Source organism: Astatotilapia calliptera, chromosome 19, assembly GCF_900246225.1.
Source record: "Astatotilapia calliptera chromosome 19, fAstCal1.2, whole genome shotgun sequence".
NCBI lineage: Eukaryota > Metazoa > Chordata > Actinopteri > Cichliformes > Cichlidae > Astatotilapia > Astatotilapia calliptera.
Genome location: NC_039320.1, coordinates 5,500,656 through 5,528,238, shown reverse-complemented (window position 1 = coordinate 5,528,238; position 27,583 = coordinate 5,500,656). Strand labels below are relative to the sequence as shown.

At 42.2% G+C, this 27,583-nt stretch overlaps 1 protein-coding gene across 1 annotated transcript in view; it reads right to left on the bottom strand.

Annotated features, from left to right (window-relative positions):
* The window catches only part of LOC113012649 (NLR family CARD domain-containing protein 3-like), a gene marked incomplete at its 5' end in the record, with an annotated part of 29,032 nt that extends 4,545 nt beyond the window's left edge, over positions 1–24,487 (bottom strand). The window contains 3 exons of the mRNA XM_026152951.1: positions 10,987–11,163; positions 22,453–24,280; positions 24,397–24,487. Of these exons, the coding sequence (XP_026008736.1) occupies positions 10,987–11,163; positions 22,453–24,280; positions 24,397–24,487 (2,096 nt within the window). The remainder of the gene's footprint in view (positions 1–10,986; positions 11,164–22,452; positions 24,281–24,396) is intronic.
* Between the last annotated feature and the right edge of the window lie 3,096 nt (positions 24,488–27,583).

The window sequence follows — 27,583 nt, the reverse complement described above, 5'->3', positions numbered from 1 at the left end:
CCTTTTCGTCGTCGTCTCGTTGTTGTTGTTGTGTGTGCGGAGCAGAACGCGTGGTGTGTGACGTCAGCAGCTGTTGTTGTTATCATGGGTTTCCTAAGCAACCAGGGGTGTGTGGAAAAGGCCAGCCCACATCAGCAGCTGTGCTCTGGTGGGTGGCTTTCCCCCCACCCCTTCCTGACACAAAATGTTAACAGCCTGTGTGCCAAACCATAGACGTAATTGAGGTGGATAGTTGTTAAAAGTAATCTACGTTAAGCTTGTGGTTGCTCAAATTCAGTACAATGACATGTGAGGTGAAGTGATATAGGTAAATATTTAAACTAATGAAGTGCATAGAGGCACTTGACCTGTGTGAAAGACTGTCATCTTATTATGAGCCATTGTTGAGATATAGAGCGCGCCTGTGAAAACAACTAAAATGCCGAACCATGTATGAAACATCTAAAAGTACATGATGGAGAAGCTGCATTGAATATGAAAGTGTAAGACTTTGCCACTGTGGGCAGAGCATGCAACTACTGTGTGATGTAACGTTGCAGTTTTGTTTTTTTTGAGCTGATGAGCAAGCTACACATTATCAGATCGAGAGCTGTCTGAGAACTACTCAAAGAGAGGGAAACAGAGTTATGATAACTATGATAACTGGCGTTTCCATGAGCAGTTTTTCTGCACCTTGACTAGTGTGTGTGTAGCATCAGCATCATGTTTTTGTTTATTTGTTTTGTTGGGTTGAAAATAATTAAATAAACTGGTGATCATGCCTATGGATCACCATGGCGCATATCTCCAGCCATATGATTTATTTATGCAGATGAAAAAGTGAGTGTGAATGTGTCTGACATCACAGTGTTTTTGTGCACTGTGCAAAAGTAATTGCCTCTGATTGTGAGTGAGAGCAGTGATTTTGCAGACCACCAGCTATTGTGAAAAAAAAAAAGAGTGAAAAAGAGACAAATTACATTGTAGACGAAGAAAAATAATTATAGGAAAAAGGTTTTGTGTTGATCAGCCGAAAAACAACTACAATGTCATTTTTTGCTTTTAAGAAAGGATTGTTCACACAAACACAGAGAGAGAGAGAGATGTGTGTTGATTAAGCAGTGATGATAATAATGAACATGTCTTAGTTTGTCACTTTTAGGTGAAAAGCAGACCCGAATCAATTTTCCACATGCAGGGGTCAGACGGAAGAAATTTATAGTTTAACATCATTGGAAACATGCAGGCCAAGTTCTGGCTGACTTATATACAGCGCAATGTGTATGTGTCTCTCAACCTCACAAGCAAGTGCTCACTCCTCCCTGAAGAATTCAGCTCCAAAGCAGTAAAATGGCAGATAAAGAGACAGCAGCAAGTCCTGAGCAAAGAGTCCCAGCAAAGCAGCAGCAATGTGGACAAACAGCATCAGAGAAGAGCAAACCCATCATCCTGACTGATCGGATGAATGGCACTGTGTTTCCAACAAGCTGCAACTTCACTATGCATGTGAAGAAAACTTTTGAGGAGAACTGAAGAGACTGTTGGAGTTTGACATTTGCCACCTGTGGAGTAAAATGGCAAGAAGAGACAGTGGAACACAGGACAAAGCTGAAGGAGAACTGCCCGGACTGTTGCAAGTGGGAGAGGACAACAGAGTGAGAGGACAATAGAATGAGAGTGGTGAGAACACAAATTTTGTTATTAAATGTGGGTAATCAAAATTTGGGTTAGCAAATCTGGGAAAAAGAAAACTGACTGCTTAAGTTGGAAAATTGAGACGGAGTTTAAATTGAGACGGAGTTTTAAACACTGCGAGAATAGAAACATATACAAAATCACACGAAAACAAAACATGCATTAACTATACTAACACTCCAAACACAAGAGAACTCATGAAGATTAGACAACATTTTAAGTGTGTGAGTCTGTTTATCATCTTGTCCAAGTCACCTCGTGTGATGTAAAGACCAGTGAAACTCATAGCACATTGCAAGCTCTGCTGGATATGCAGCTCAACACCATTGCAATGAAAATTAGCTTGTTATCTTTCATCAGTGTAAAATAGTGTCAATTTAGCAGACACTTGTTATCAAATACTGAATTTATCCTAAAAAAAAAAAAAAAAAAAAAAATTGACTCTCCAAGTTGCAGGACAACAATTTAACTTTTGTGGGGGAAAAAAAGATCCTGGTTTGACCAACCAGTGATCAGACAATAAATTTAGTGTTAAAATGGTAAATTGGGAGAAGCTTCCTGCTTGATTAATGCAGCAAGTAATTTACTGTATGAGGGAAATTGTCTTTTGTGATACTATGCTTTCCTGTCGTCCTGTCAACTTAGTGGGTTAATAACTGATATGCAAATTAGTTGATTGGGTTTTAGATTAATGAAAGGTGACTGAATTCTAGCACGAGTGAATGAGATGTGTTGGAGTTTGTGTGTTAAGTGGAAACTCTAAAACACTGAGTTTCCTGTTTGATGTGCGAGTGAATCCTGTATTTGGATACACAAACTCTGAATACGTCAGAACAAACTTATTTTGTGAAGTGCATGACAACATGTCACATGTTTTATGATGAAGGGAAAAGGAAAATTGAATAAAATAGATCTGTGGCCTAAATGAGTGAAGAGCACAGACCTGGTGATTAAACTCATAGCTAATATGACATTAGGGTTAGACTGTTGTGTTTTGTGCAGCTGATGGTTGGTTTGGAGTGAATCTAGCTGATGATGTTTTCTTCTGTTGTGAAGTTGAGCCTGCCGATCAGTATGATGGTATGAGGAACCATGCTAATGGTATGATTTACCTGAGATGAGGAGTTTGTGTCATGACTTAACAAGGCCTTTTTATTTTGATACTTTTACAGTGCACTGAAAGTTTGGTTTGATAATTTTTTATTTTTTATTTTTATCTTTTGAACAGACACTGATTTTGTTTGTCTATTTCTTTTCTTTAAGCAGATCCGCACGTCGGGAATTAAAAATGCTACACGTCGTCGAGAAAATTGTGTCAAGTGAGTTTTCTCCACATTAATTTGGGCTTTGGAGAAGACCACTTATTATAAGTGTCCCAGCCTAAAAAAAAAAGGGATTCAGCGAGGTAATCCCATCTAAAAGTTTTTTTTTCTTTTTGAAATGACGTCATTTTGCTGGAAGTGGAAACTAAATGCGACACAGGTTCCACTATCAGCAAACAAAGAAGCAAAGAAAGAATGAATGAATGAATGAATGGAAATAAAACAAACTGACTGACTGGTAAAAGCTGACAAGACTTGATCACGACTCAAAGTTAATCTCCACCCAGACAGGACAAAAGGGTGGATGAATCTATGTGTTTTTTGTTACAGGAGCAGTAAGATGACAGCAACATTCGAGGGTGCATGATGATTTAACCTGTGAAATGCCACTTTCTGTGTCTGTGCATTTACTAAGGGTGCTATTCCCTATTTTGTGTTGCTCAGAGATCACTGTGAGAAATTGTATACATCTGCGCAGCGCTAACATTTGCATTACACAGCATTACAGTTCTTCATGTGGTTTGATCACCTGATTTATACCAGGACAACTGGTTGATGTTTTTCCTACTACAGGATTTTTGGGTTTATGTGTGAGGAAAACTGTGTTTACAGGTTATGAGTGATGATGCTGTTACATTGTGTTTTTGGGAAAATGTGACGTTACTTTGATGATATGAATAACATTCTTTCCACAGCTAGGGTTGACTTTATGGTGTTTTTATGGCACCTCTGGAACCTGTTGACCTGTGTCTGACCTCTGTCTGACCACAGTTAATATGTAGTGCTAATGTTAGTTTCTTTGAGAATGCTGTGGAAGATTCAGCTGAAACGGACAAGTGACATGAGTAAAACAAATAAGAGATTACGTGTTTATGGAATAGTTTATTGTGGGCTCTTTGCTGGCCACTTTGAGCCCATAATAATAATAATAATAATAATAATAATAATAATAATAATATGTAAAGTGGAGTGACTTTGCTTAAGAGAAGTCACCGATTACATTAATGTTAACCCTTTAAGACCTACCATAGAACCAAGTTCGCCAGAGCTTATATTATATTTTTACATGCTTTGGAGCCATTTTTGGGAGCATTTCAAGTTGCTATACATCAATACAACCATTATAGCCCAAACTTTAATAATATGTCTGCATTAGGTGCATAGTAATTACATAAATTGCAAAAAAGTGCAATAAACTACAAAAAAATTGAAAATCGTTTTTGTTTTTTTAACATATATTTCTAGTTAGAGAAATTTAAGAGGCTTATCCCTCAAAACTGTAAATACAAAAAAGTTACACAAACTAGTTTCCCACCACAGGAAATTTATTTTGAGTGTCTTCATAGTTTTATTTTTGAAATACACCAATTTTTATATACTGCAGGAAAAACGAAAATAAATATTATAGTGCAAATTTGCAAAATAACAGCATATGCATCAAAATAAACTATTTCCAGCAGTGCAATATGAGTCCTAAGCATCCCAGAAACGACACAGAAAGTCATCAACTCAAACATAACTTTTTAAAACACATAACAAGTAAAACACAAGCTCATAAGGCCCCGATAGTAAAAAACTACATTTCCGCAAAATGACGTCACTTCCGGTTTCGGGCAGGTCATGCGGTCATGTGATAGTTCGCGCTGATGGACGTAGGAAGTGTTACAAACAGCTGATGGATCGGCGAAGCGTGTTTCTGGAATATCATGTTTTTGTTGCTGCAAGTGATTTTTATGCAGTTTTTGCAAAGCTATATGTGGAAGGAAACTGTGACCTAGGACAAGCTGATGGCATAAGATGTGAGTACAACTCCTCCAGTTTCATATGCAAAAAAAATTATTGCGCTAGCTTACGTGGTTGCAGAGCTACCGGGATTTAAAAATAGTTACGCAAAACAGAGCGTGCCCGCTCCGATCGGCTGTAAAGGGTTAACTGAGCACATGGGATGATCCATGTTTGAGGCGAATTATGGTAATAATAGTGATTTAATGATTTGAGAAAACATGCACATGACACTTGTCTTGCCCGTGCTGAATGCTTATTACTCTTTTGATATAATTGTTTATACGTGTGAAGGTTGATTTTATTTCCAGATCTTGTGTATGCGGGCTCCTGGTGGAGCCAGTTTTTAAGACAGGGATCCAGGTTTGGTGAGTTGACGCATGAGCGTGTCCATGCGTCAAGAGGTGGGGTCCAGAATTAATATTAAACAATGTTTACTATTATTGTTGCAGTGATTTGTGTGATTAGCTGTTTATTTACAAGTATTAAATCTATGCAAGTGGTGCATCCATGTTCAGATGAGGCTTTGATGGCCTATAAGTGAAGTTCACTGAACTAAAGAATGTGGTTTGATGATTGTTGACATGCTCTCCAAATAGAAGTTTTTTTTGAAATACAGTGGTGCAGCAGTGAGGGGAAACATTCCAGGCATAGCGGACAGCCCAGGCAGTGGTTGAGGTCAAAGATCAAGCTGGTTGGGGCCCATCATGAAATCAGCTGAACCAGGAGGAAGGCAGAGAAGCTGAGTGTTTTGAGACAGATCCAGCAGGCCCAAAATCAGGACTATGCATGACGAGAAGGAGTGCCTGAGAGGATCGTCCACAAGATGGGAGAGAGACTTCAGGAGGATCAGAGATCATCTTCAGCACAGCAGACAGGACGCAGAGAGCTGTGCTACTAAGCTTCCAGGAGATCAAGAGGAGACTTCCCACAGCAAGATTTTAAATAAAATGAAAGATTCAATATTGACGCTGAGGAAGACGACTAAGGTGTACGACGTTCTCTGCCTTAAACCTTCAGCAGCGTTGGAACATGAAAACTCGAGGGATGAGGAGCGTGCCAAGCTCCACCGACAGCGCAGAAGGAGTTCGAGGATGACATCATGATTCTGTGAAAAGCACAGGAAGCAGAAACTATGGTGGTGATGACAGCAGTTTACTATGAACATCACCTAATGTGCCACTGTACTGTGCATACGATGACACTCTGAAGGCTGCTGGGATCATCATAGCAGTAAGACAACTCTGCACCCTTTCCACAGAGGTGTTTCTCTGCAGAGCGTGGACAATTAAGGAGTCATAAATTTCCCCCTCACAGGACGAAGGCTTGAATGGGGTAATGAGAGGCCATAAAACTAGAGCGCTGAGTCTGCAGCTTTGGAAATAGCTGAGACCCATGTTGACAAACAACAAAACCAACTGGTATGTTTGAATGTTTATTCTACATACATTTGGACTCTGGTCCTGTGGACAATGAAACAACTGGAAGAGACATTTATGTCGCCCTGCAGAACTCAAACCACTCTGCAGAGAGACATGTGATGTGCGCACCCGGAGGAAGTATTACCAAGCTGATATGTTTTTGAAAATGTTACTTTCTTATTTTCACTATTAAATTAACAATTTCTTTGTTTGCTTGTAGGATGCAGTTTGCCATGAGATGAGATCAATGAGGAATGAGATAACTGCTAATACATTTGTTAAACGGTGTATTTTTCCAGTAACTTAGGGTGATTTGACATATGCTGAGTATAAGAATGTTTGCATTGAAACTGTCGGACATGAGGTATTCATAACTGGGAACTTTTCTAGCATAAATGTCGAAAAGGGGGGAATGTTAGAGTTTGTATTGTTGATTGTCATTTATGCTTAGAAATATTTAACCATAGATGCTTAGAAGTGTATAATCAATTGTGTAGTGATAAGTTGTGTGATCTTTAACAGGCTACAGAGGCTTGGTGTGCATTCCTGGAATGCACACCTGCATCTTGGGGGCATGGGAAAAGTTTGCATCTTGCCTTATAGTTTTATGGTAGGATTAACGTAGCTACATTTGTTCTAGTCTAAGTGCTTTTCTGTTTAGATGAACTGCTGGACTTCCTCACCGGGGGGGTCTAGTCTACCCTCTTCCTAACCAAGGATGTTTGCTTGTGTGCTTTTATGACCCTTTGATCAGCAGTAATCCACACACACACACACACACACACACACACACACACACACGGTACTCTTTGTGTATAGGGCTTCGGAGTTGACGTCACGCCGCAATGCATTGTGGGAGCGCGGCGGCATTTTCGGGGTCTACGAATCAAATCAAACACACTGTGTTGGAACGACGATTACAAGATGCTTAAAAGCAGCTTAAAAGAGAATGGACTGTATAGAGACCGATTGCGTCCAGAGGCGAAGCGGCGGTACTTGCGGAAAATAGCGTGCATTCGAAATGTGGACCCGTATGAAATACGGCCGTGGAGTAGAAACCCTGAAGACCAACCGCTATTGACGTAGCCTGACATATTTCATACCTTATCTGTGGAGTCAGCGCGTACAAGTCGTCATTCAAACAAAGGTAAGTCAGCTCGAGTACTGCGTGTGAAATGCGTTTGATTTCCCTGCAAACATTCACATTAGTGCAGCATAAATTCATTCATGAGGGGAAATTACAGTGAGAACATGTGGAGGCTGTTAGGTGGATAACATAGTGAGTTCAGTGCATTGATGAGACACTGTCCTGAAGGATTTAGTTATTCTCTGTGGTTAAAGAAATTGCAATGATTTATTAATGTTTATTATAAATAATTCTAATCACACATCTTGCTTCCATATTTGTATCTTGTGTCACTAAAAATACATTTTATTTTAGTTTTATACTTTGATTAATGACCTGCAGAATCTCCTTAACATATTAAGTGATTCATAATTGTCACTTTATGCTTTCTCCATCTCTAAAGTGATGACATCCTTGCATTACATACTTTAGGTTCATTTTCTGCAGGCAGGTTTCTGACAGAACAGACAGATTTACACTATAACATGCAGCGTTCTATAGATGGACACATAAAGAAATGAAAAATTACATGTCTGTGCTAACTTTCTAAACACTTTGTTACATTTATGATAAAGTAGATTAAACACATTTGTGTCGGCCTTGGCTCATAGTTCTTGTCTTTAAATGAACTTTGTCTGTGTGTGTTTCAGGTGCTGCACTCTAAGACTGAATGAACCAGCATTGCAGCCATGGGTCACTGTGAGCATCACAGGGAAGGTTGAAGCTGCCCGCTGCACCTGTATGGCCGGAGTCACAGAGACCTGCAGCCATGTCGCTGCTCTTCTGTTTAAAGTAGAAGCAGCAGTGTTGATCTGTGGCACAAGGACTGTTACAGATGAACCTGCATACTGGGTTTTGCTGGGTAATATGACCAAGATACAGCCAGAGGTTGGCCATAAGATAGACGACTTCTCTTCAGCTGCCCAAAAAAAGGCTCTTGATCAAAACATACACAGACCATCTGTAGTGACAGGTAAAAGGAGCCGTCCTCAAAAAAGAAAACCCCCACCTGCTACTGTGGAGGAGTTGTCACTGCTATAATGCCAGGATGTTTTATCTAGGGGTCTAGATTTATGCCTGTAGTGCACTGCTGTGTAAATAATTTGCATTTACTGAATATGTACTGACTGAGTCCCACTGTTCAAAAGTTGAATAAAGAAACTAAATTATTTTGCCTTTTTTTTTTATTAAAACCACTTTATAGAGCATCACATCAGTTACAATGTAGAATCCATGTCATGTACAGTTTACAAATGACAAAATGTTTACACCAAATCATGAGTGTTTATATGATATCACCCATTACTAACATTACTTTATTTACTGTATCTTTTGAAAAAATAACAGCACAAGACTTAAGAATATTTAACAGGAGCAGGTTTCATTCTTCTCTGGTTTTATTATCACACTCTTCACCAAACGCAGCAAACCTTCACCATCTTATCCAGGAGGGTCACCTCTTCACCCTCACATGGAAGAAGTAATCTGATTGGCATGGTGGTTTGTTTGAAGCAGGTCCCTCGTGTAGCGCTGGAAACCAGTCATGATGTTTCATCCATTTCATCGGCTGGTTTGCTGCAATAATGCCAAATAATTAGCAACTCTATAAATAGACGGTAGTTCTGCAAAATCACTCAGTAGGATGTTTGTTCTAATTTGCTATGAGCTCAGAGCGCATCGAAAATGAAACTAATAGGCTATAAAGAGTGATATGAACATATTTAGAACTTGAAAATGTCTGGAGCACCAACAGATATGTGGAGATGGAAGAGAGCTGCACGTCAGCTCATCTCACAGCTGCTATCCAGGCTGGACGCCTTCGTTTGGTAACATCGATACACGAGCTGCTCATGTCGCTTCCAGGTTGGGAAAGCATAAAAAGACAATCCAACCTTATTCCCGTGCCGGTCGTAAGATCGAACATTGCAGCCGAGCACACAGCAAGTACGAACCATGGCTATGCTATCGCTCCTAGCTTAGACCCCCAAAATGGTGAATCGGGCCAAAATCCTTTCCACGCCCACCCCCGTGACATCACGCTCCGAAGCCCTATGTAGACGTCATATGTTAATGAACTTATGCATATTCATGTAACCTCAATAAAAGGGCAGTGTACGGAGGAACGGACGAGAGCTACTGGGGTCAAGCGAAGGGACGGCGCTCTGTCCAGTCTCTCCCGTGCACGAGTAACATGAAGAAGTTTGCCTACTTGCGTCTTGCTTGCAGTGTAATTATATTGTCTTAACGTTCCAGCGAATAGGTTCAAGCTACAAACCTAACACTCATTTTCATTCCAACAAGTCATCTTCTGACCTGGACTAACAACACTGGTCTCTATGTGCAGCTGGCTGTGAGACCAGTGCTCAGGGAGTGTCTACAAAGTGCAACACTGAAAGAACATCACACACTCATTTGCTTCCATCATCCAACCTGAAGAGGAAACAGAGATGGCTCCCCTTCAAAGTAAAAGCTGCTCCTTTTGGACACAGAAGGAAAGAAAGTCTACAGTATAACATAGAAAAGACAGAACAAAGTTTTGGTTGTTTTTAAATTGTGCAGAAATGAAACTACACTAAGCTCAATTATGTGACAGACATTTCATCCCATGTCAGTTTGGCCTCATCCTGGGCCGGATTATCCAGCACACACTCTGACCACAGGCCCAGGGGCCACGCACAGCTGGGCTCCATCCAAGAGACAGGAAACAAACCAACACAATAATAAAAAGCACCATGTGATCTTCTTACATCTTCAAGACAAACATAGTAAAAACATGAGCATATTTGTTTCCTGATAAAATGATGTGACAGGTAGAACAGAGTAAAGTGGTGGTGTTACAGCCTTTCTCCCCTCTGCTGCCGAGGCTGTTAGTCTCTCCCAAACTCAGCTACAGGACTTCCAAATGAATGAAAGCAGCAGAAGTGGCTTTACAAATGAAAGAGGAAGAGGAGAAGAAGAGGAGAGGGAGGCCACCCTGACCATCACTCCAGCTGAAAACATCACACTTCCATTAAAGTTGGTGAGAAAATGTTGAGCAGGATGAGCTGCTGGCTAATCTGGAGGCTGTAGCAGCAGCTCACAGTCACAGTGGATTTCCACTCATGAAAAAGCTCTGGCTGCTTCATTTCTCATCTCATATCAGAGACTTTAAAGCTTCACTGAAGCTGTACTGTGATGCTTCCATATTCCAGTGAGGCCTCCATAATGATTTCAGCTGTTCTGTACACACACTGTGTGCCCTGTATGGCTCAAAGTCTCTGCAGCCTGTTTTTATCTGCTATCATCAGATCTTCATCATCCTCATTCACATCCCTCACACACTCTACAGCCTCATCAGCACTGACTTCATCTTCACTGACTGATGGAGCACAACATGAACCTGTGGAGGCTGAAACACTGTCCTGTCAAACATCTCCCCGTCACCACTCCACTTCTGTCAGCCTTTAAATGAACCCTGCTCAAGTCTGTCACTTCTGTTTGGAGCCAAAAGGAAAAACTGTTGTTCAGTCGTTTGGAAAGACAACATTTCTGAAAGCACTCAAACTTCTTCACATTTGTCTTCAGACACATCCTGAACATGTAGGAACTAAAGAAAGTTTCAAACATCAATCAAAGACCTGAAATATAGAAAAACAACAACAGCCGCAGTCAGTGAACTCACCTCAGAGTCTCCAGTCGACAGTTTGGACTCTCCAGTCCAGCACACAGAAGCTTCACACCTGAATCCTGGAGGCCATCATTCCAACTCATGTCCAGCTCTGTCAGATGGGAGGGGTTGGACTTCAGAGCTGAGGCCACAACTTCACAGTGAGACTCTGAGAGTCCACACCGAGTCAGTCTGTGATGATAGAAAATATAAAATGTGTTATTATAAAAGCAGAAAATCTGCATTATAAACACAGACTGAATGTATATGAAGACAAAACAGAGTGAGGTCATAATCTGATGAATCTGCTCTTCACATCTGTGCTTCAGCTCCTCTTACTGTGTTTGACATGACACAACGATTGAGTCTCTCTCAGACCTGCAGACTTTTAATGAGAATCTTTGTTTGGCTTTAATCTGCAGATGAAGGAGGAAGATGGTGTCACATTTAGGCTTCCATAATGTCCACAGTCTGTCACTGAGATCTGATCCAGAGTCAGAGTGAAGACACACATTTGGACTGTTTCCTGTTTTGATTCCAGAACATTTTGAATGAGTTCAGCTCAGTGAAGAGTTCCAGCTGGAAAGATGATCTCTGTTTGCTACCTACTGTCAGGTGCGACTGCTCACGTCCAAACGCAGGAAAAACCTGCTGACTGTTACCAAACGGAGCAGAAATCTCATCACTGGACAATAATGATGAATGAACTCAGAGCTGCTGATATCAGATCTGATTTCAGGGGAACTAAACACAGAAATGATTGGCTCATTTGAGCTTTCTGAGCCATTATCTGCTGGTGTGTCGCTAGTTGGCAGAAAATGATTTGTATTCCTGTTCAGGGCTTCAGTGTTTATGAGTCCAGATCCAGGTGACAGCAAGTCAAAATGATGTTACCTGTCTGTGTCCAGCAGCAGCCTGTATTCACTTTGAATATTGTTATAACCTGACATGGATCAGTTTGTCTTTGATTGGTTTGTAAATGTCACTGTTTCCATTGGACCTGAGTGATGTACAAAGACAGAGAGGGAGAGAAAGGAGAGAGAGGATGGAGACAGCAAAGAGAGAGCAAACACAAACAGGTGAGAGTGGACAGGTGACCAAGGTCAGCAACCAATCAGAGAGCTTCTGTTTGACCCGCAGTCACTGATGATGACTGCACATAACCAAGCAGTGTGTTACTCTGATATCAAATATGGATCCTGCTCTTATAATAATGATCATCAGATGATGTTATTGTGTTATTTTGTAGCTGAATACGATGTTTGTGTGATTATCAGTGAAAGAAGCAGTGAGGAGGATGGAGAGAGAGAGAGGACAGAGGGTGAAGTTAGAAACATTAAAAGGATTTTTTATGGATTTCATGGATGATTTGAGTGATTTCCAGCAGGACACTTAAACATGTCAGGGGACGTCCTAAAGAACATATTCACTGATATGAAACGTGTCATTGAACAGGATTAATATCAGTGGAAACATGGTGGAAACAGCTGTGACTGCATGGATGTGACACACTTCAAATCTGTTCTCCACTCTTGGATTTGGGATCCATGGAGCTGCTGCTGAGTCTGTACAATAAAGGAATTAGCCAAAGCTTGGCTTGTCTCCTGCTGTCGTACTCAGGTTCCCAGATTAAGAAAAAACCACCTGTATGAAGACACTAAACATACATTTAGTATTTATATAATCATAACTGCCTAAATTATTGAACTCTTGAGGAGGGTTGATTTAACTCCTTACTAACCTTAAACCCCACCAATGACAATTTCTCACTCACTTCTATGCATCCATTCAAACATGCGAACCCAGCAAAAATTCACACTCATACCCCTACAGCAAAGCTCTAACATAACCATAATTCCACTCCTCCCTTAAACGGGAGAAATCACCCTGAATCAACCAACTCTATATAAAACGTCAAACAAAGATAAACCACAAACATGTCTACACTTCTGTGTCTTCCACGCAGCACAATAGGCAGAAAAGCAAATCACCGATTAGTCACAGCCCATTCAATTTATACTTAACACCACAACAAAAGAAAAACCTGCTCTCTTCACAACTCTCACAGCTAAAGTCACCAGCTCCAAAACCACAGAGTCAAAACTCTTACCCACCGTCTCCGAAACAATAAACAAAATCACCAAACACTCGGTTACTCCTCTCACTCGCTTCTCACTTCCTCATTCTTCCCATAGAGCATACACGCTCGCTCCCGCGGACCCGCTCAGCCCCGCGGGCTCACTCGGCCCCCACCTTTTCCTTCACAGAGACAGAGAGAGAGACACACTTTTCCTTTTTTCTCAACACTCAGAAGAACTTCAACAGACAAAATATAGCACTAGTTTACACTTATTTACACACAGGTAATCTACTTTCTATGTACAGACGGGCCCGTATAAACGTAAGACAAACGTAAGACAACACGACACGCCAGACCAGCTGCTTTTCCCTATTTCAGCTGGCGTCCCTAACCTTTAGACTAATTTAAAAGCCACTCTAAGGCCCAGGCCGCGCCTTTCTGATCAATTACACGTCTCGAGTACGCCGCCTCGACAACGCCCTCATTACTAACGCTAGATAATTTAAAACCGCACCCCGCCAGACAGACCTGGAACTCCACCAGCTGCGTGAAAGGCAATGAAGGCCCGGCTCACGTTTTTGGCTTTACTTAAAGTTAGCAGGCAGCTGGCGTTTAAAATAGGAAGCGGCCGGTCCGCGACTCTATCTGTCAATCTGGCGCAGTAAAAGAAACGGTCTCCCGTCGACCGTTCCGGTTTATCCGGGGCGCCCGAATCCCCCTGGCAACCAACCAAGCAAAATATCCTGACCGTGCGTCCACCGTCAGGAGGCACCTGCCACCGTGCTGAGCGACCACGCCCTTAGGGGACCACCGCGTCCCCCGTCCTAAATTAAATTTACTTATTTTAAAAGCATCAAAGTGAGGCCTCCACCCTCAACTTATTAATTATGTGACGCCCAAACCTCGTTTACTACTCAATTAAACCGAATACCCTACACTACCCCAGTGTGATCTGGCTGGCACCCAGTCAACTGCACCTTTAAACCTTTAAACCTCTTAAACCTCTTAAACCTTTTAAACCTTTTAATCCTTATTGACTTAAACACAAAACATAACCTCTTAACTCAAAAGTTCACTTCAAATATTCCCCTTTAAGTTTTAACCCTAATTACCCCAAAATCACCCCGGACAGAACAGAAGCTCCACTGAGTGAACGTTTAATTTAGCTTGATTTCCAATTCAGCACCTTGTAGAGATCAACAGGCGGTGCTTACCTCTCATATTTCGGGGCCCATCACTCAGTCGACCTCCTGGCTGTCCGTCTGACACCACTAGACCGTCAGCCACGCTCCATTAAGTCTCCCCCCAAACCGGGATTTTCGGCACCAAAATGTCATGGTTCGTATTTTTGAGGAAGAGACAAACGACTGCAGGCTCTCAGTAGATGTCAGAATAGTGATTTTTATTATACATATGTACATATGGGGAAGATGAGCGTCAAAAGTCTTCACAAGCAGATCTCCCAAAAAGAACCCCTATCACAAGGCTTTTATTGCAGTGAGCAGTGATGACGTCAAGTCACCTGATAAGTATCCGTCAGTTCTCCCTTCCATGTCCTTCTATGGCTAAGAACAACAACATGTTCCAGATGTTTCCACTCCTCTGTATTCTGGGAACATAACCAAGTGTGTAGAATGTGTAGTTGTGTGAGAGTGTCCGTTTCCGGCCAACAAAAGTTCACCGTGTCCTCATATGACTTACTAGGGCCCGACTGGACCCTCGGCTAAACTGGTGCTTTACTAACTGATAGAGTATTGTAGCAGATTTACTAAATGATAAGTGATACATGATAATATTGATGATAAGCTGATGCAGACTAATGAAGTAATAATGAAACAATACCAGTGCTTTATGAATGATATATAGTGACAGTAAAATCAGATGTTTTTCTCAATATTCCCCCTTTTGTGCTGACTCCCTCAGCACACAACCAATACGTCACAGTACTTATCAACCCCACATCCTCATTAGTTTCTAATTTTCCCCACAGTTTCAGGAACCCTGTTCTTTTACTTTTACTCTAAGCTTTGTGATAAAAATATGAGGTTATGAGAATGAGAGTATAAACTTCTGAGTATGAATATCTGTGGTTAACATACAAAACTATTACGATTCCTTTAAACTATCAAATTTTTAGACTAGAGCCCTAGCCTATTTAGGAGCCCGGAATGAATTAATCAATTAATCAAATGCTGCTTGGCGTGTGTCGCTCCTCTTCATTCTTCACCCCAGGGGTAGACCACCCTTTAGTCGGGGCACAGATCAGGGGATTATTCTGCCCCTTTTCGAACAACGATCTGTGTATTCTCAGATCCTCGAACCTCCAGGAAAAGAAACCGGAACGTGTCCCCCTTTAGCCCCAGAGCCTCTCGAACCTCGTTGGTCTGGTGTTCCTGGATTTCCGCCAACCCCTTCATGGTTATTGCTGCGTTTATGGGATCCATCCTTTGAGGGGACTACCTGGAGCCCAAACGTCCTAAGCCTTGGACCCAGTTGATGTCTCGGCAGTCACTGTGTCTATCTCTGCTGCGAAGGATCCTCACCTATCTGTGACCTTGTCTGGTGTCTGTTCCCTCCTCTGCAAGAGACAGAAAGCCAACACACCTCTCTTCCTACCCCTAATACGCTAATGTTGTTATCTACTGACCTTCATAGACTAAGTGCCAGCTCGTTATAAGCACATTTGCAATTTGTGTATAAAAGTAAACAAACCTCAAACAAATTGGGCATTCTTAAGTCTAACTTTTAGTTTAAGTCTAGTACTCAGTTTCTGATCATCTAATTATGCTCCTCACTGGTTCCCTAAATTGTCAAAAAACCCTTAATTTTGCCATACCTAAATCATTAAGACACAAACGAAACCATAGACCCCTGATGTAGCATTTTGCCTTATGAAGCTGAACACAATTCTATAATGAGCCACCACCTGCAATATGTACCAAAAATCTTCATGGTCACACCTGCAATTAAAGATCGGATGCATTTTATATCTGTTTTAATTCTTCCTTATATAGAACCTCCTCAGTTTCAGGTTAGTTTTGATTAGTCACAATTAATAGTTCTAGTTGTATTTGCAATCTCCCCACTGGAAACTGCACAAGAACATTACACATCCTCTCCAAAACACTCTCCCGCCAAGCTGTAACCCTGTGTAAAAACATTAGTCAGTTAACCTCCTTTAATTCCTCCTTCACCTAAAAAGCAAATCCGTCAAATTAAACAGCTCATTTACAAGCTAAGATTAATAAAAGATTCAGCACAACAGACAAGTCTCATGTTCAGATTTTCTCCAATCATTAAATCACTATTATTGCCGCCATTTGTTTTATTCACACTTGGGCAATGTTACTCCCCTTGTTTATCACTCAGAGCCCCCTAATGGCCAGTTAGTGAGCTCTAGGTCAAACTGTCCCCAAATCAGTTATTTGTTATTATACTTGTTTTATTATTATTCTTTGTTTTCATGTCACTTGTCTGTTTTCTACTGCCCCCTCCTCACACATTCTTAACAAAAGCAAAGCAAACAGTAGCAGCACACTGACCACAGTCAGGCAGGCATCCACATTCCAGAGGTGCTATAAAAAGATTTCCTGTAAAAAGAATCACACTGTTTTCGAGACAGGATGTGTCTCCCGCCGTTTAATCGCCTAACCAAATCATAACCCATAAACACCGTTTCTTCACACATAAGCCCAGAAATCCTGTAGTAGGAAAACATTACTGGCAAACATCAACCACTTGTCAACTTAAAAAGAGAGTGTTAACGCTGCGCAGGTGTGTACACACACTTTCACATACACAGAAAGTAACATTTAAAGTTAAATTGCCATGCAACCTCAGATGTCGCTGTCCTCTTTCTGCTCCTGTAGAAAGAAACACATAAGTTCATCCACCCTTTAGTCCTATCTAGGTGGAGGTGGTTAACCTCGAGTCGTGGTCAAGTCTTGTCATCTTTTACCAGTCAGTCCGTTTGTTTTATTTCCCGTCTTTCATTCATTCATCATTCATCCATTCATCCATTTCTTTCTTTGCTGATAGTGGAAAAGGATCGTCGCATTTAGTTTCCACACTCAGCAAAATGACGTCATTTCAAAAAGAAAACGAAGAACTTTAGCTTGGATTTCATCACTGCATCCTTTTTTGAACAGGAACTTACTTTCTAATTGTCCCAGATAAGTGGTTTTTCTCCTAAGCCCATTTTAATGTGGAGAAAGTCACTTACAACAATTTTCTCGCCGACGTGTAATGCTTGTAATTTCCGATGTGCAGATCTGCTTAAAGAAGAGATTCAGAAACAAAAATCAGTGCACTGTTCAAAAATATAAAATAAAATGAAAGGTACCAAAAACAAAATACAAACGCCCGTGTCTTACGACTTATCACTGAATATTCCTCCCATCAGTAAAAATGCCAAACCTAAACCTAAACAGAGTCAAATCAACACCACCTTAACCTTTTCATATTCCTAAACCTATATGTTTTTGTGTTCGTGAAACACAATTGAACCGTTTCCATATTATGTAATTTGAGCTCTTGGAATGTTTTAATTCTCTTAATTCTGCCAGTTTATCTCAACACTTATTCAATGACTTTTATTCAACTGCTACTTGGTCACTCAAATTTTACCTGTTCAAATTGCCTAGGGTTCAACAAATTCTAGATCCCAGTTATCATGAAACTTAACCGGGTGTACGATGATTCACTTACAGTAATTTAGAATCATCACTCAACCTAGCTCTACTACTGGCACTGCGTGACTTTTCTCACCCTGGAAACCAGAACTTAGTACAGAACTTTAATACCTCAAGCAATCGTGTTCAAGGGCTGGCCCCCCTTTCTCTTCTTCTTTGTCCGCGTGTTCCTCCTTTTACTAAATCTCCATCACTATGATGTGGCGCTCTGAAATAAGACTCACACTGTTAATTCATCTTTTTCACTCTGCACCACTGCTCAGGCTGTTTTCTTTTCTTTTTAGTGTACAGTAAACAATTGAGTCGAGGCCTTCAGCCCCAGATATCTCGCACAGGCATCGTTTTCATAACCAAACCCACTCTGGACCCTGCTCCCCAGACCACACAAATGCCCTCTGGGCTTATTATTATAGCAGATTCTGTATTTGACTTTGTTGTGTGCAGCATTGAGCTTTTGTCAGTAAAGCATTCTTCATTGCAGCAGCCAGAGCATTATGTGTCACTTCTTAGTGAATTAAATCAACATTTTGATTTTGGTACATGGGTGTGTATCAGTTTTCACTCCCTCAACTAGTGCATAAGTGTTCATGTGTGTGTTTCTCTTCATTCTAAGTCGGTGCCTGCAAAAGTGTGTGTTTGTGTGTGGGTGTATGTTTGTGTTCATCACCTTCCTGTTCTGTCGTTTAAGTAAACCAACGGCCTGAAGCCTGCCCTGGGGTCCTGCCCCCCTCTTTGGGTCTGTTTGCATCCGTTGTTGCAGCTGCCAGCCTCTTCTCCTTGTAACTTGACCCTTTTGCTTCTGTAGCCCTTTCTGGGTTTGCTCCTGCTGTTGGAGCTTTGCGTCAGGTCTGACGACCTCCTGCTCCAGCAAGCTTCCACCTGATTTCAAGTCCTGCATGTGAAACTCCACGTCTGACTGATGAGTTCAACTAGCAACCAGCTCCTCCGGAGCCGTGCTCAGTTTCTGCTCTGATGCCTTGAGCTCTTACTGAGGGCAAAAACCTCAGAGTCTTTTCCTTCCACGTCAGATTGGAGTCTGTTTATGTTGTCCTTACTTTGCTCCACAACCTTCTGCAGCTCTGCTGTTCGGCTCTTCTCAGAGGTCAGCACTCTTTTGCTCACCCTCCCTTTTCCTCCAGGCTTAATGCGCGTCTCGTCACAGCTCTGTCAGCTGAAGCTGTCTTTTCCCATATGGCAAGAATGTAAAGCCGAGCGCTCAGTATGCTCTCGGTAGGGTAGTTCCTCCATAGAAGGTGGTCAGAATCGGTGGTGGGAGCCGGGCCTTTCCTCAGTCTTGTCAGAAAGAACCCCCGTGTGGTGAAACGGGCCTTAGATTTAACACTCTCCGTCCCTGCTGCATGAGATCGTTTTCCTGCAGCACTGTTAACACTTTGAAGTTGTTGTTGTGGGTCCAGCTGCTGTGGCCTTCAGGGGTCAGAGGGTCAAAGATGGTAGCGGAGAGGGCAACGATGGTAGAAGGGAGGGCAGGAGTCCAGGTCAGCTTCGGCTGACCAAACAAAAACAAAACAACCACAGGCGAAGCAGGAAAATGATGTATGATGTATTGGCTATGTTGTGTTGACTGTGTTACCCCAAGAGGGAGAAACAATGAGGCCAGGCCCTGTGTCAGCCTTCTCTCCCCCTTTCTGTTTTCTCACCATATAATCAACTCATAACCCCCCAAGTTGACAGGACAACACAGATACGTGTTCAAATTCTTAAAATCATGCCTAAAAACCTAAAAAGGAATTTTCTGTCCTTCAGTAATCATTGGCTTAAGCAATCAACAAAAACCTGTCACAATTTAACACTTTTAACCACTAAATTTGTCGTAACCTCACTGGATGGTCAGACCAGTGTCTTTTCTTTTGAAGGTAAGTTGTTGTCCTGCAACCCAGAGAGTTTATTTGTCAGTAGTGGATAAACTATATCATTTAAAACAGGTGTAGGTTAAGTGTCGCTACTTTAACCTTGCTGGAAAATCTTCATATGTTCATGAGTGTAAGCTGTTTCTTCGTTGCATGTGTGGGTGCGTCTGTATATGGGTTAATTTAACTTTTTCTTCCGCCAGAGGTTAATACTTGTGAGATCTAGGGACACAGCACCAGAGCAGTTCAGTGCGAAAAACACACCCAAAACTTCATTCTTTCTTTTTCCAGGAGGGGTGGGACAACTCTGGGGTCCAGCCATGAATTGTTAGCCAAAGCTTGGCTTGTCTCCTGCTGTCGTACTCAGGTTCCCAGATTAAGAAAAAACCACCTGTATGAAGACACTAAACATACATTTAGTATTTATATAATCATAACTGCCTAAATTATTGAACTCTTGAGGAGGGTTGATTTAACTCCTTACTAACCTTAAACCCCACCAATGACAATTTCTCACTCACTTCTATGCATCCATTCAAACATGCGAACCCAGCAAAAATTCACACTCATACCCCTACAGCAAAGCTCTAACATAACCATAATTCCACTCCTCCCTTAAACGGGAGAAATCACCCTGAATCAACCAACTCTATATAAAACGTCAAACAAAGATAAACCACAAACATGTCTACACTTCTGTGTCTTCCACGCAGCACAATAGGCAGAAAAGCAAATCACCGATTAGTCACAGCCCATTCAATTTATACTTAACACCACAACAAAAGAAAAACCTGCTCTCTTCACAACTCTCACAGCTAAAGTCACCAGCTCCAAAACCACAGAGTCAAAACTCTTACCCACCGTCTCCGAAACAATAAACAAAATCACCAAACACTCGGTTACTCCTCTCACTCGCTTCTCACTTCCTCATTCTTCCCATAGAGCATACACGCTCGCTCCCGCGGACCCGCTCGGCCCCGCGGGCTCACTCGGCCCCCACCTTTTCCTTCACAGAGACAGAGAGAGAGACACACTTTTCCTTTTTTCTCAACACTCAGAAGAACTTCAACAGACAAAATATAGCACTAGTTTACACTTATTTACACACAGGTAATCTACTTTCTATGTACAGACGGGCCCGTATAAACGTAAGACAAACGTAAGACAACACGACACGCCAGACCAGCTGCTTTTCCCTATTTCAGCTGGCGTCCCTAACCTTTAGACTAATTTAAAAGCCACTCTAAGGCCCAGGCCGCGCCTTTCTGATCAATTACACGTCTCGAGTACGCCGCCTCGACAACGCCCTCATTACTAACGCTAGATAATTTAAAACCGCACCCCGCCAGACAGACCTGGAACTCCACCAGCTGCGTGAAAGGCAATGAAGGCCCGGCTCACGTTTTTGGCTTTACTTAAAGTTAGCAGGCAGCTGGCGTTTAAAATAGGAAGCGGCCGGTCCGCGACTCTATCTGTCAATCTGGCGCAGTAAAAGAAACGGTCTCCCGTCGACCGTTCCGGTTTATCCGGGGCGCCCGAATCCCCCTGGCAACCAACCAAGCAAAATATCCTGACCGTGCGTCCACCGTCAGGAGGCACCTGCCACCGTGCTGAGCGACCACGCCCTTAGGGGACCACCGCGTCCCCCGTCCTAAATTAAATTTACTTATTTTAAAAGCATCAAAGTGAGGCCTCCACCCTCAACTTATTAATTATGTGACGCCCAAACCTCGTTTACTACTCAATTAAACCGAATACCCTACACTACCCCAGTGTGATCTGGCTGGCACCCAGTCAACTGCACCTTTAAACCTTTAAACCTCTTAAACCTCTTAAACCTTTTAAACCTTTTAATCCTTATTGACTTAAACACAAAACATAACCTCTTAACTCAAAAGTTCACTTCAAATATTCCCCTTTAAGTTTTAACCCTAATTACCCCAAAATCACCCCGGACAGAACAGAAGCTCCACTGAGTGAACGTTTAATTTAGCTTGATTTCCAATTCAGCACCTTGTAGAGATCAACAGGCGGTGCTTACCTCTCATATTTCGGGGCCCATCACTCAGTCGACCTCCTGGCTGTCCGTCTGACACCACTAGACCGTCAGCCACGCTCCATTAAGTCTCCCCCCAAACCGGGATTTTCGGCACCAAAATGTCATGGTTCGTATTTTTGAGGAAGAGACAAACGACTGCAGGCTCTCAGTAGATGTCAGAATAGTGATTTTTATTATACATATGTACATATGGGGAAGATGAGCGTCAAAAGTCTTCACAAGCAGATCTCCCAAAAAGAACCCCTATCACAAGGCTTTTATTGCAGTGAGCAGTGATGACGTCAAGTCACCTGATAAGTATCCGTCAGTTCTCCCTTCCATGTCCTTCTATGGCTAAGAACAACAACATGTTCCAGATGTTTCCACTCCTCTGTATTCTGGGAACATAACCAAGTGTGTAGAATGTGTAGTTGTGTGAGAGTGTCCGTTTCCGGCCAACAAAAGTTCACCGTGTCCTCATATGACTTACTAGGGCCCGACTGGACCCTCGGCTAAACTGGTGCTTTACTAACTGATAGAGTATTGTATCAGATTTACTAAATGATAAGTGATACATGATAATATTGATGATAAGCTGATGCAGACTAATGAAGTAATAATGAAACAATACCAGTGCTTTATGAATGATATATAGTGACAGTAAAATCAGATGTTTTTCTCAATAGTGTGGAAGGTTGCAGCGTACGGACACAAACACTTTGTGGTTACAATCTGATTTTATTTTTAACATTAAACTACTAACCTACACTGATCAATGATGTTAATGATCACATCTGGACTCACCCAGCCTTTCTGCAGTTCCTCACAGCTGGAATCAGTCTCTGTCGTCCCTGCCATGATGTGTTGTACTTCTGCAGGTCCAACTCATCCAGAACCTCCTCTGACATCTGCAGCATGAAGACCAGAGCAGAGCACTGGATCTCAGAGAGTTCCTTCTCTGATCTGTTCTCTGACTTCAGGAACTCTTGGATCTCCTGAAATAATGAGAGGTCGTTCATCTCCATCAGACAGTGGAAGATGTTGATGCTTCTGTCAGGAGAGATTTCATCACTGTTCATCTCCTTCAGGTTGTTGATGACTCTCTGGATGGTTCCTGGACTGATCTCTGTCTGACCCAGCAGACCTACTAAGAGTCTCTGGTTGGACTCCAGACAGAGGCCATGAAGGAAGCGAACAAACAGGTCCAGGTGGCCATTTTTACTCTGGAGGGATTTCTCCATGACTCTCCTCAGAAATACATCAAGTGATTGGAGATCTGTGTTATCAAAAAGATTGAAAATCCTACTGATTAAAGATTCTGATTTTAGAAACATCTTCAACACATTTTTCTTCCTGCTGGTGAAACAGTGGAACATGTAGACTGCAGCCAGAAACTCCTGAATGCTCAGATGAACAAAGCAGTAGACTGGTTTCTGGAAGATCACACACTCTCTTTTGAAGATCTCTGTACAAACTCCTGAGTACACCGAGGCCTCTGTCACATCCAGACCACACTGCTCCAGGTCTTCTTGGTAGAACATGATGTTTCCTTTCTCCAGATGTTCAAACGCCAGCCTCCCCAGCTTCAGAAGAACTTCCCTGTCAGCCTCCGTCAGCTTCTGTGGACTCGTCTCACGTCCCTCATGGTACTTGTTCTTCTTCCTCTTTGTCTGAACCAGCAGGAAATGTGAGTACATGTCAGTCAGGGTCTTGGGCAGCTCTCCTCTCTGCTCTGTAGTCAACATGTGCTCCAGAACTGTAGCAGTGATCCAGCAGAAGACTGGGATACTACACATGATGTGGAGGCTCCTGGATGTCTTCATGTGGGAGATGATTCTGCTGGACAGCTCTTCATCACTGAATCTCCTCCTGAAGTACTCCTCCTTCTGGGCATCAGTGAAGCCTCGTACTTCTGTTAGCCTGTCAACACATGTAGGAGCGATCTGATTGGCTGCTGCGGGTCGGGAAGTTATCCAGACGAGAGCCGAGGGAAGCAGATTCCCCTGGATGAGGTTTGTCAGCAGCTGGCTGACTGATGACTTCTGTGTGACATCAGACAGCAGCTTCCTGTTGGTGAAATCCAATGAAAGTCTGCTTTCATCCAGGCCGTCAAAGATGAACAAAAGCTGAGAGACAGCCAGCTTCTCTGCTGTGACCTTCTGTAATGTTGGATGGAAAACATGGAGCAGCTCCAGAAGACTGTACTGCTCATCTCTGATCAGGTTCAGCTCCCTGAATGAAAGCAGAACCACCACACTGACATGTTGGTTCTCCAAGCCCTCTGCCCAGTCCAGAGTGAACTTCTGCACTGAGAAGGTTTTTCTAACACCAGCCACGCCGTTGGTCACAACCACTCTGATGGGTCTCTGTTGGTCAGGTAAGGCTTTAAAGATGTCCTGGCACCTGATTGGAGTGTCATGGAGGGCGTCCATCTTGGAAGCTGTCTCCAGCTGCCTCACCTCATGTTGGGTATGAACCTCTTCACTCTGTCCCTCTGTGATGTAGAGCTCAGTGTAGATCCTGTTGAGGAGGGTTCTACTTCCTGTTTCATCACTTCCTTCAGTCACACGTTCACATCTCCTCCTCAGACTGATCTTATGTTCATCTAAAACTTCCTGCAGACCAACATCTGCTGAAAGAAAGAAAAACAATGAGACTAAAGAGAAAGAAAACTCTTCAATGTCTGAACAACACAAGAAGTCCAGTTTTCAGAAATGAGTCCATCAGCAGACAGATGTTCAGTCTTACTTTGTACACAGCTGCTCTGACTGGCTGTCTGCAGTCCAGCTCTGCTTCTGGATCTTTCTCCACACTGTGCAGAAGCTCTGATGGTGAGACAGAAAAGTCAAAGTGGAGATACTTCTGTCCACCTTTGATTAGACTCATTATAAAAAGGAAAACAAAGTTTGAACACATTCATGTTTCCAGTTCACTGACTTACATTTATTCCATGGACACTCACTCTAACCTGAACCACAGCTACAACCCAACATTGTTGAGGCCTCATCTCCTCCTTTCCTGACTGTAGAGGTTAAATATGCAACAACCAACAAATAAAAGAATTTGGTTCATTTCAAAGAAACTTACACGGTGACAAAGTAAAGTAACCGTAGTAAAGGAGACAACATCCCGTTGATGGTGGGATTATTTGAAAGATTTGCTTTAGTCACGTCACCAAATGCAGTTGAACCACCCGTGGATCCATGTTTGACCATTCTACCACTCTGAGCTCTGCTTTTTAATCATTTTATTATTATCATCATTCATTTATTCATTCTTTGGAGGGGGGCTATTTCCTAATGCTGCCCTAATAAGCTGATGTTCAAGGGGAAATATAACAGAAACTCTTTGTGTTATTCGTTAATAAATTAACAGATAAACTGTGAAGAAGAAAAAACTGAGATTTAAAGGAGAGAGTGAGAAACTTGATCATCCATCCTCATAATACATGTTTATCAGTATCTGCTGTGACCAGTGTTGGGAAGGTTACTTTTAAAATGTATTCCATTACAGAATACAGAATAGATGCCCCAAAAAGTATTCTGTAACGTATTCCGTTACGTTACTCAATGACAGTAACGTATTCTGAATACTTTGGATTACTTAATATATTATCATGCTTTTTACAACAACGTGAATGTACTATTGCTATGTGATTTATTACTATTACTGAAGGTCCGCGACTCCGAACTGTAGTAAAGGGACCTCTGACTAATACGGTGGGGTCCCTGTCGGCTCGTAGCTGAAAAATAGCTTTACTTTGTTGTGAGGGTCAACTTTTCTTGCGAGAGACAGAGAGAGGCGTTGAAAGACTGCTCCAACGGAACTTATTGTTTTCGGAGGAAAACACGAACACGGTGTACAGTCGAGTCTTAATAGCTTACTTACAACTGGGCTCGTCAGGCTCTCTTCTTGGCTGCAGTGGTTATTATTATATTTACATGCTTCCAGCTCCCGTTTTTTCTCGATGACAACTCGTACCTTTCCACTCCCCTTTTTCTCCCTCCTCGCGCTCACAGACACATAACGTGTATGGCAGTCCATTCTCCCTGCAACACGGACTACACTGCCCATGATGCTACATTCTTTAGAGGTATGCTTGTAGCATTCTGCCTGTTAGCTTAGCACAACAACAACAACAACAACGAAAAGGCGCTCTCTCACCCAGGAAACACACAGTCGCAGAGAGAGAGAGAGCGTCGCCCTGTAACCATGGCAACCGTAACGCTGCCGCCTGGAACAACAGAACGTAGCTGTCAAACAAAACCCAAACAGTCCTGACCCGCGACAAAATGAAACAGGAAAGTACCGCAGTGTAATCCATTTATTTCAACAAAGTAACTGTATTCTGAATACCACCTTTTTAAACGGTAACTGTAACGGAATACAGTTACCCATATTTTGTATTTTAAATACGTAACGGCGGTACATGTATTCCGTTACTCCCCAACACTGGCTGTGACCATACTGCAGTAATAACTACAAGTCTACATTTCTGTGACTGTTGATCAATCACAGCAGGAATCTGAGCTCATCTCTGCACACAGAGCAGCTTCAGCTCTGGGATAAACTGCTCGCTTCACGTCCTTCTCAGCTCACAGACACTCATCCTGATATTTTCCTTTAACATTTGATGGTATAATTCATCTGAGTTTACACTTTATCTGCATGAATACAGAAAAACAGACCCAAACACCATAAACCATCAGTTTCACCATGTAGAATATATTGTTGTTTCCTTGCTTTTAATTCAGAGAAAAACTCTGATTTGGATTTTCTCTGTTCTCTTTGCCACAGCCCATCCCAGCAGCAGCTGAAGCAGCTGACTGTCACAACACTGAATAACACTTTAGGAGGAATTTCAGAGGTCAGTAAAGCTCCAGTTTCAACGTCAGTTAATTAATCATAGTTCATCATAAATGTGAACCTGGCTGGCACACATGTTAATGTTAGCCATGTAAATATTAGCAGTTAGCTGAGGCCACAAGAAGAAGAGGCCCTAGAAGAACAATGGACGATAAGATTAGATTTTCAAGACTAGGCAGAGACGTGTTTTCCTTTACTGTCTCTTACAGAGGAGGGAGCAGATACCAGACGAGGTCACGGAGGTACGGGGAGGATTCGCAGCAGACAGCAAGACTGCCACGTCCATGCGAGAGAGCGATGGCTACGATAATCTCTGTTTTTGTCTCCCTATATAATGTTGTACAGCCCATGTGAGGGTTATCCTCTCTGTGAACCAGATGCTTGATTTCACACAGAGGTCCACCAACTGAATTTGATCAGTTATGGAACGATTTACCTCGACAGGCTCCTTCACTCGCTGCTTTTAAACCTCCTTTAAAACACACTTTTACTCCCTGACCTTTGACGCACGCACACGCACGAACACATCCTCCAACCACACACACCCATATTTTGCTCCATTGCGGTTTATTTCACACCTCAAACATTTAGAAAAATATTAAGCAAATACAAGTGATCTGCAATAAATTACAGGTAGTAAGAAAATAAACTACTAACTATTTTACACTACGTCCGCACCTACACGGGTATTTTTCAAAACGCAGCTGTTTCGACCACGTAAACGGCGTTTCGAATCACCGAACACTGAGATTTTTTAAAACTCCTTTTTTGCGTTGACGTCTGGACGAGGAATACAGAGTTCATCACGCAACGTCAAAGGTATGTGCCTTTTTTCACATCACGCTGTGCACCACGTTATTTTTTACATGAGATGAATTGCAGAATGGCAGATAGTCAGTATTTTGTCTCTATCTGCAGGTTTTACACACTTACATACACACACAAAGTTAATGTCCCACTATTTAGAAAGGTATAGGCGTCATGGTGAGATTATTTTACGTGTAGTTGTTTTTTTCCTGTGTAATAATATTCAACATTGCTGTCAATACATTTGTCAAAAAATGCCTCT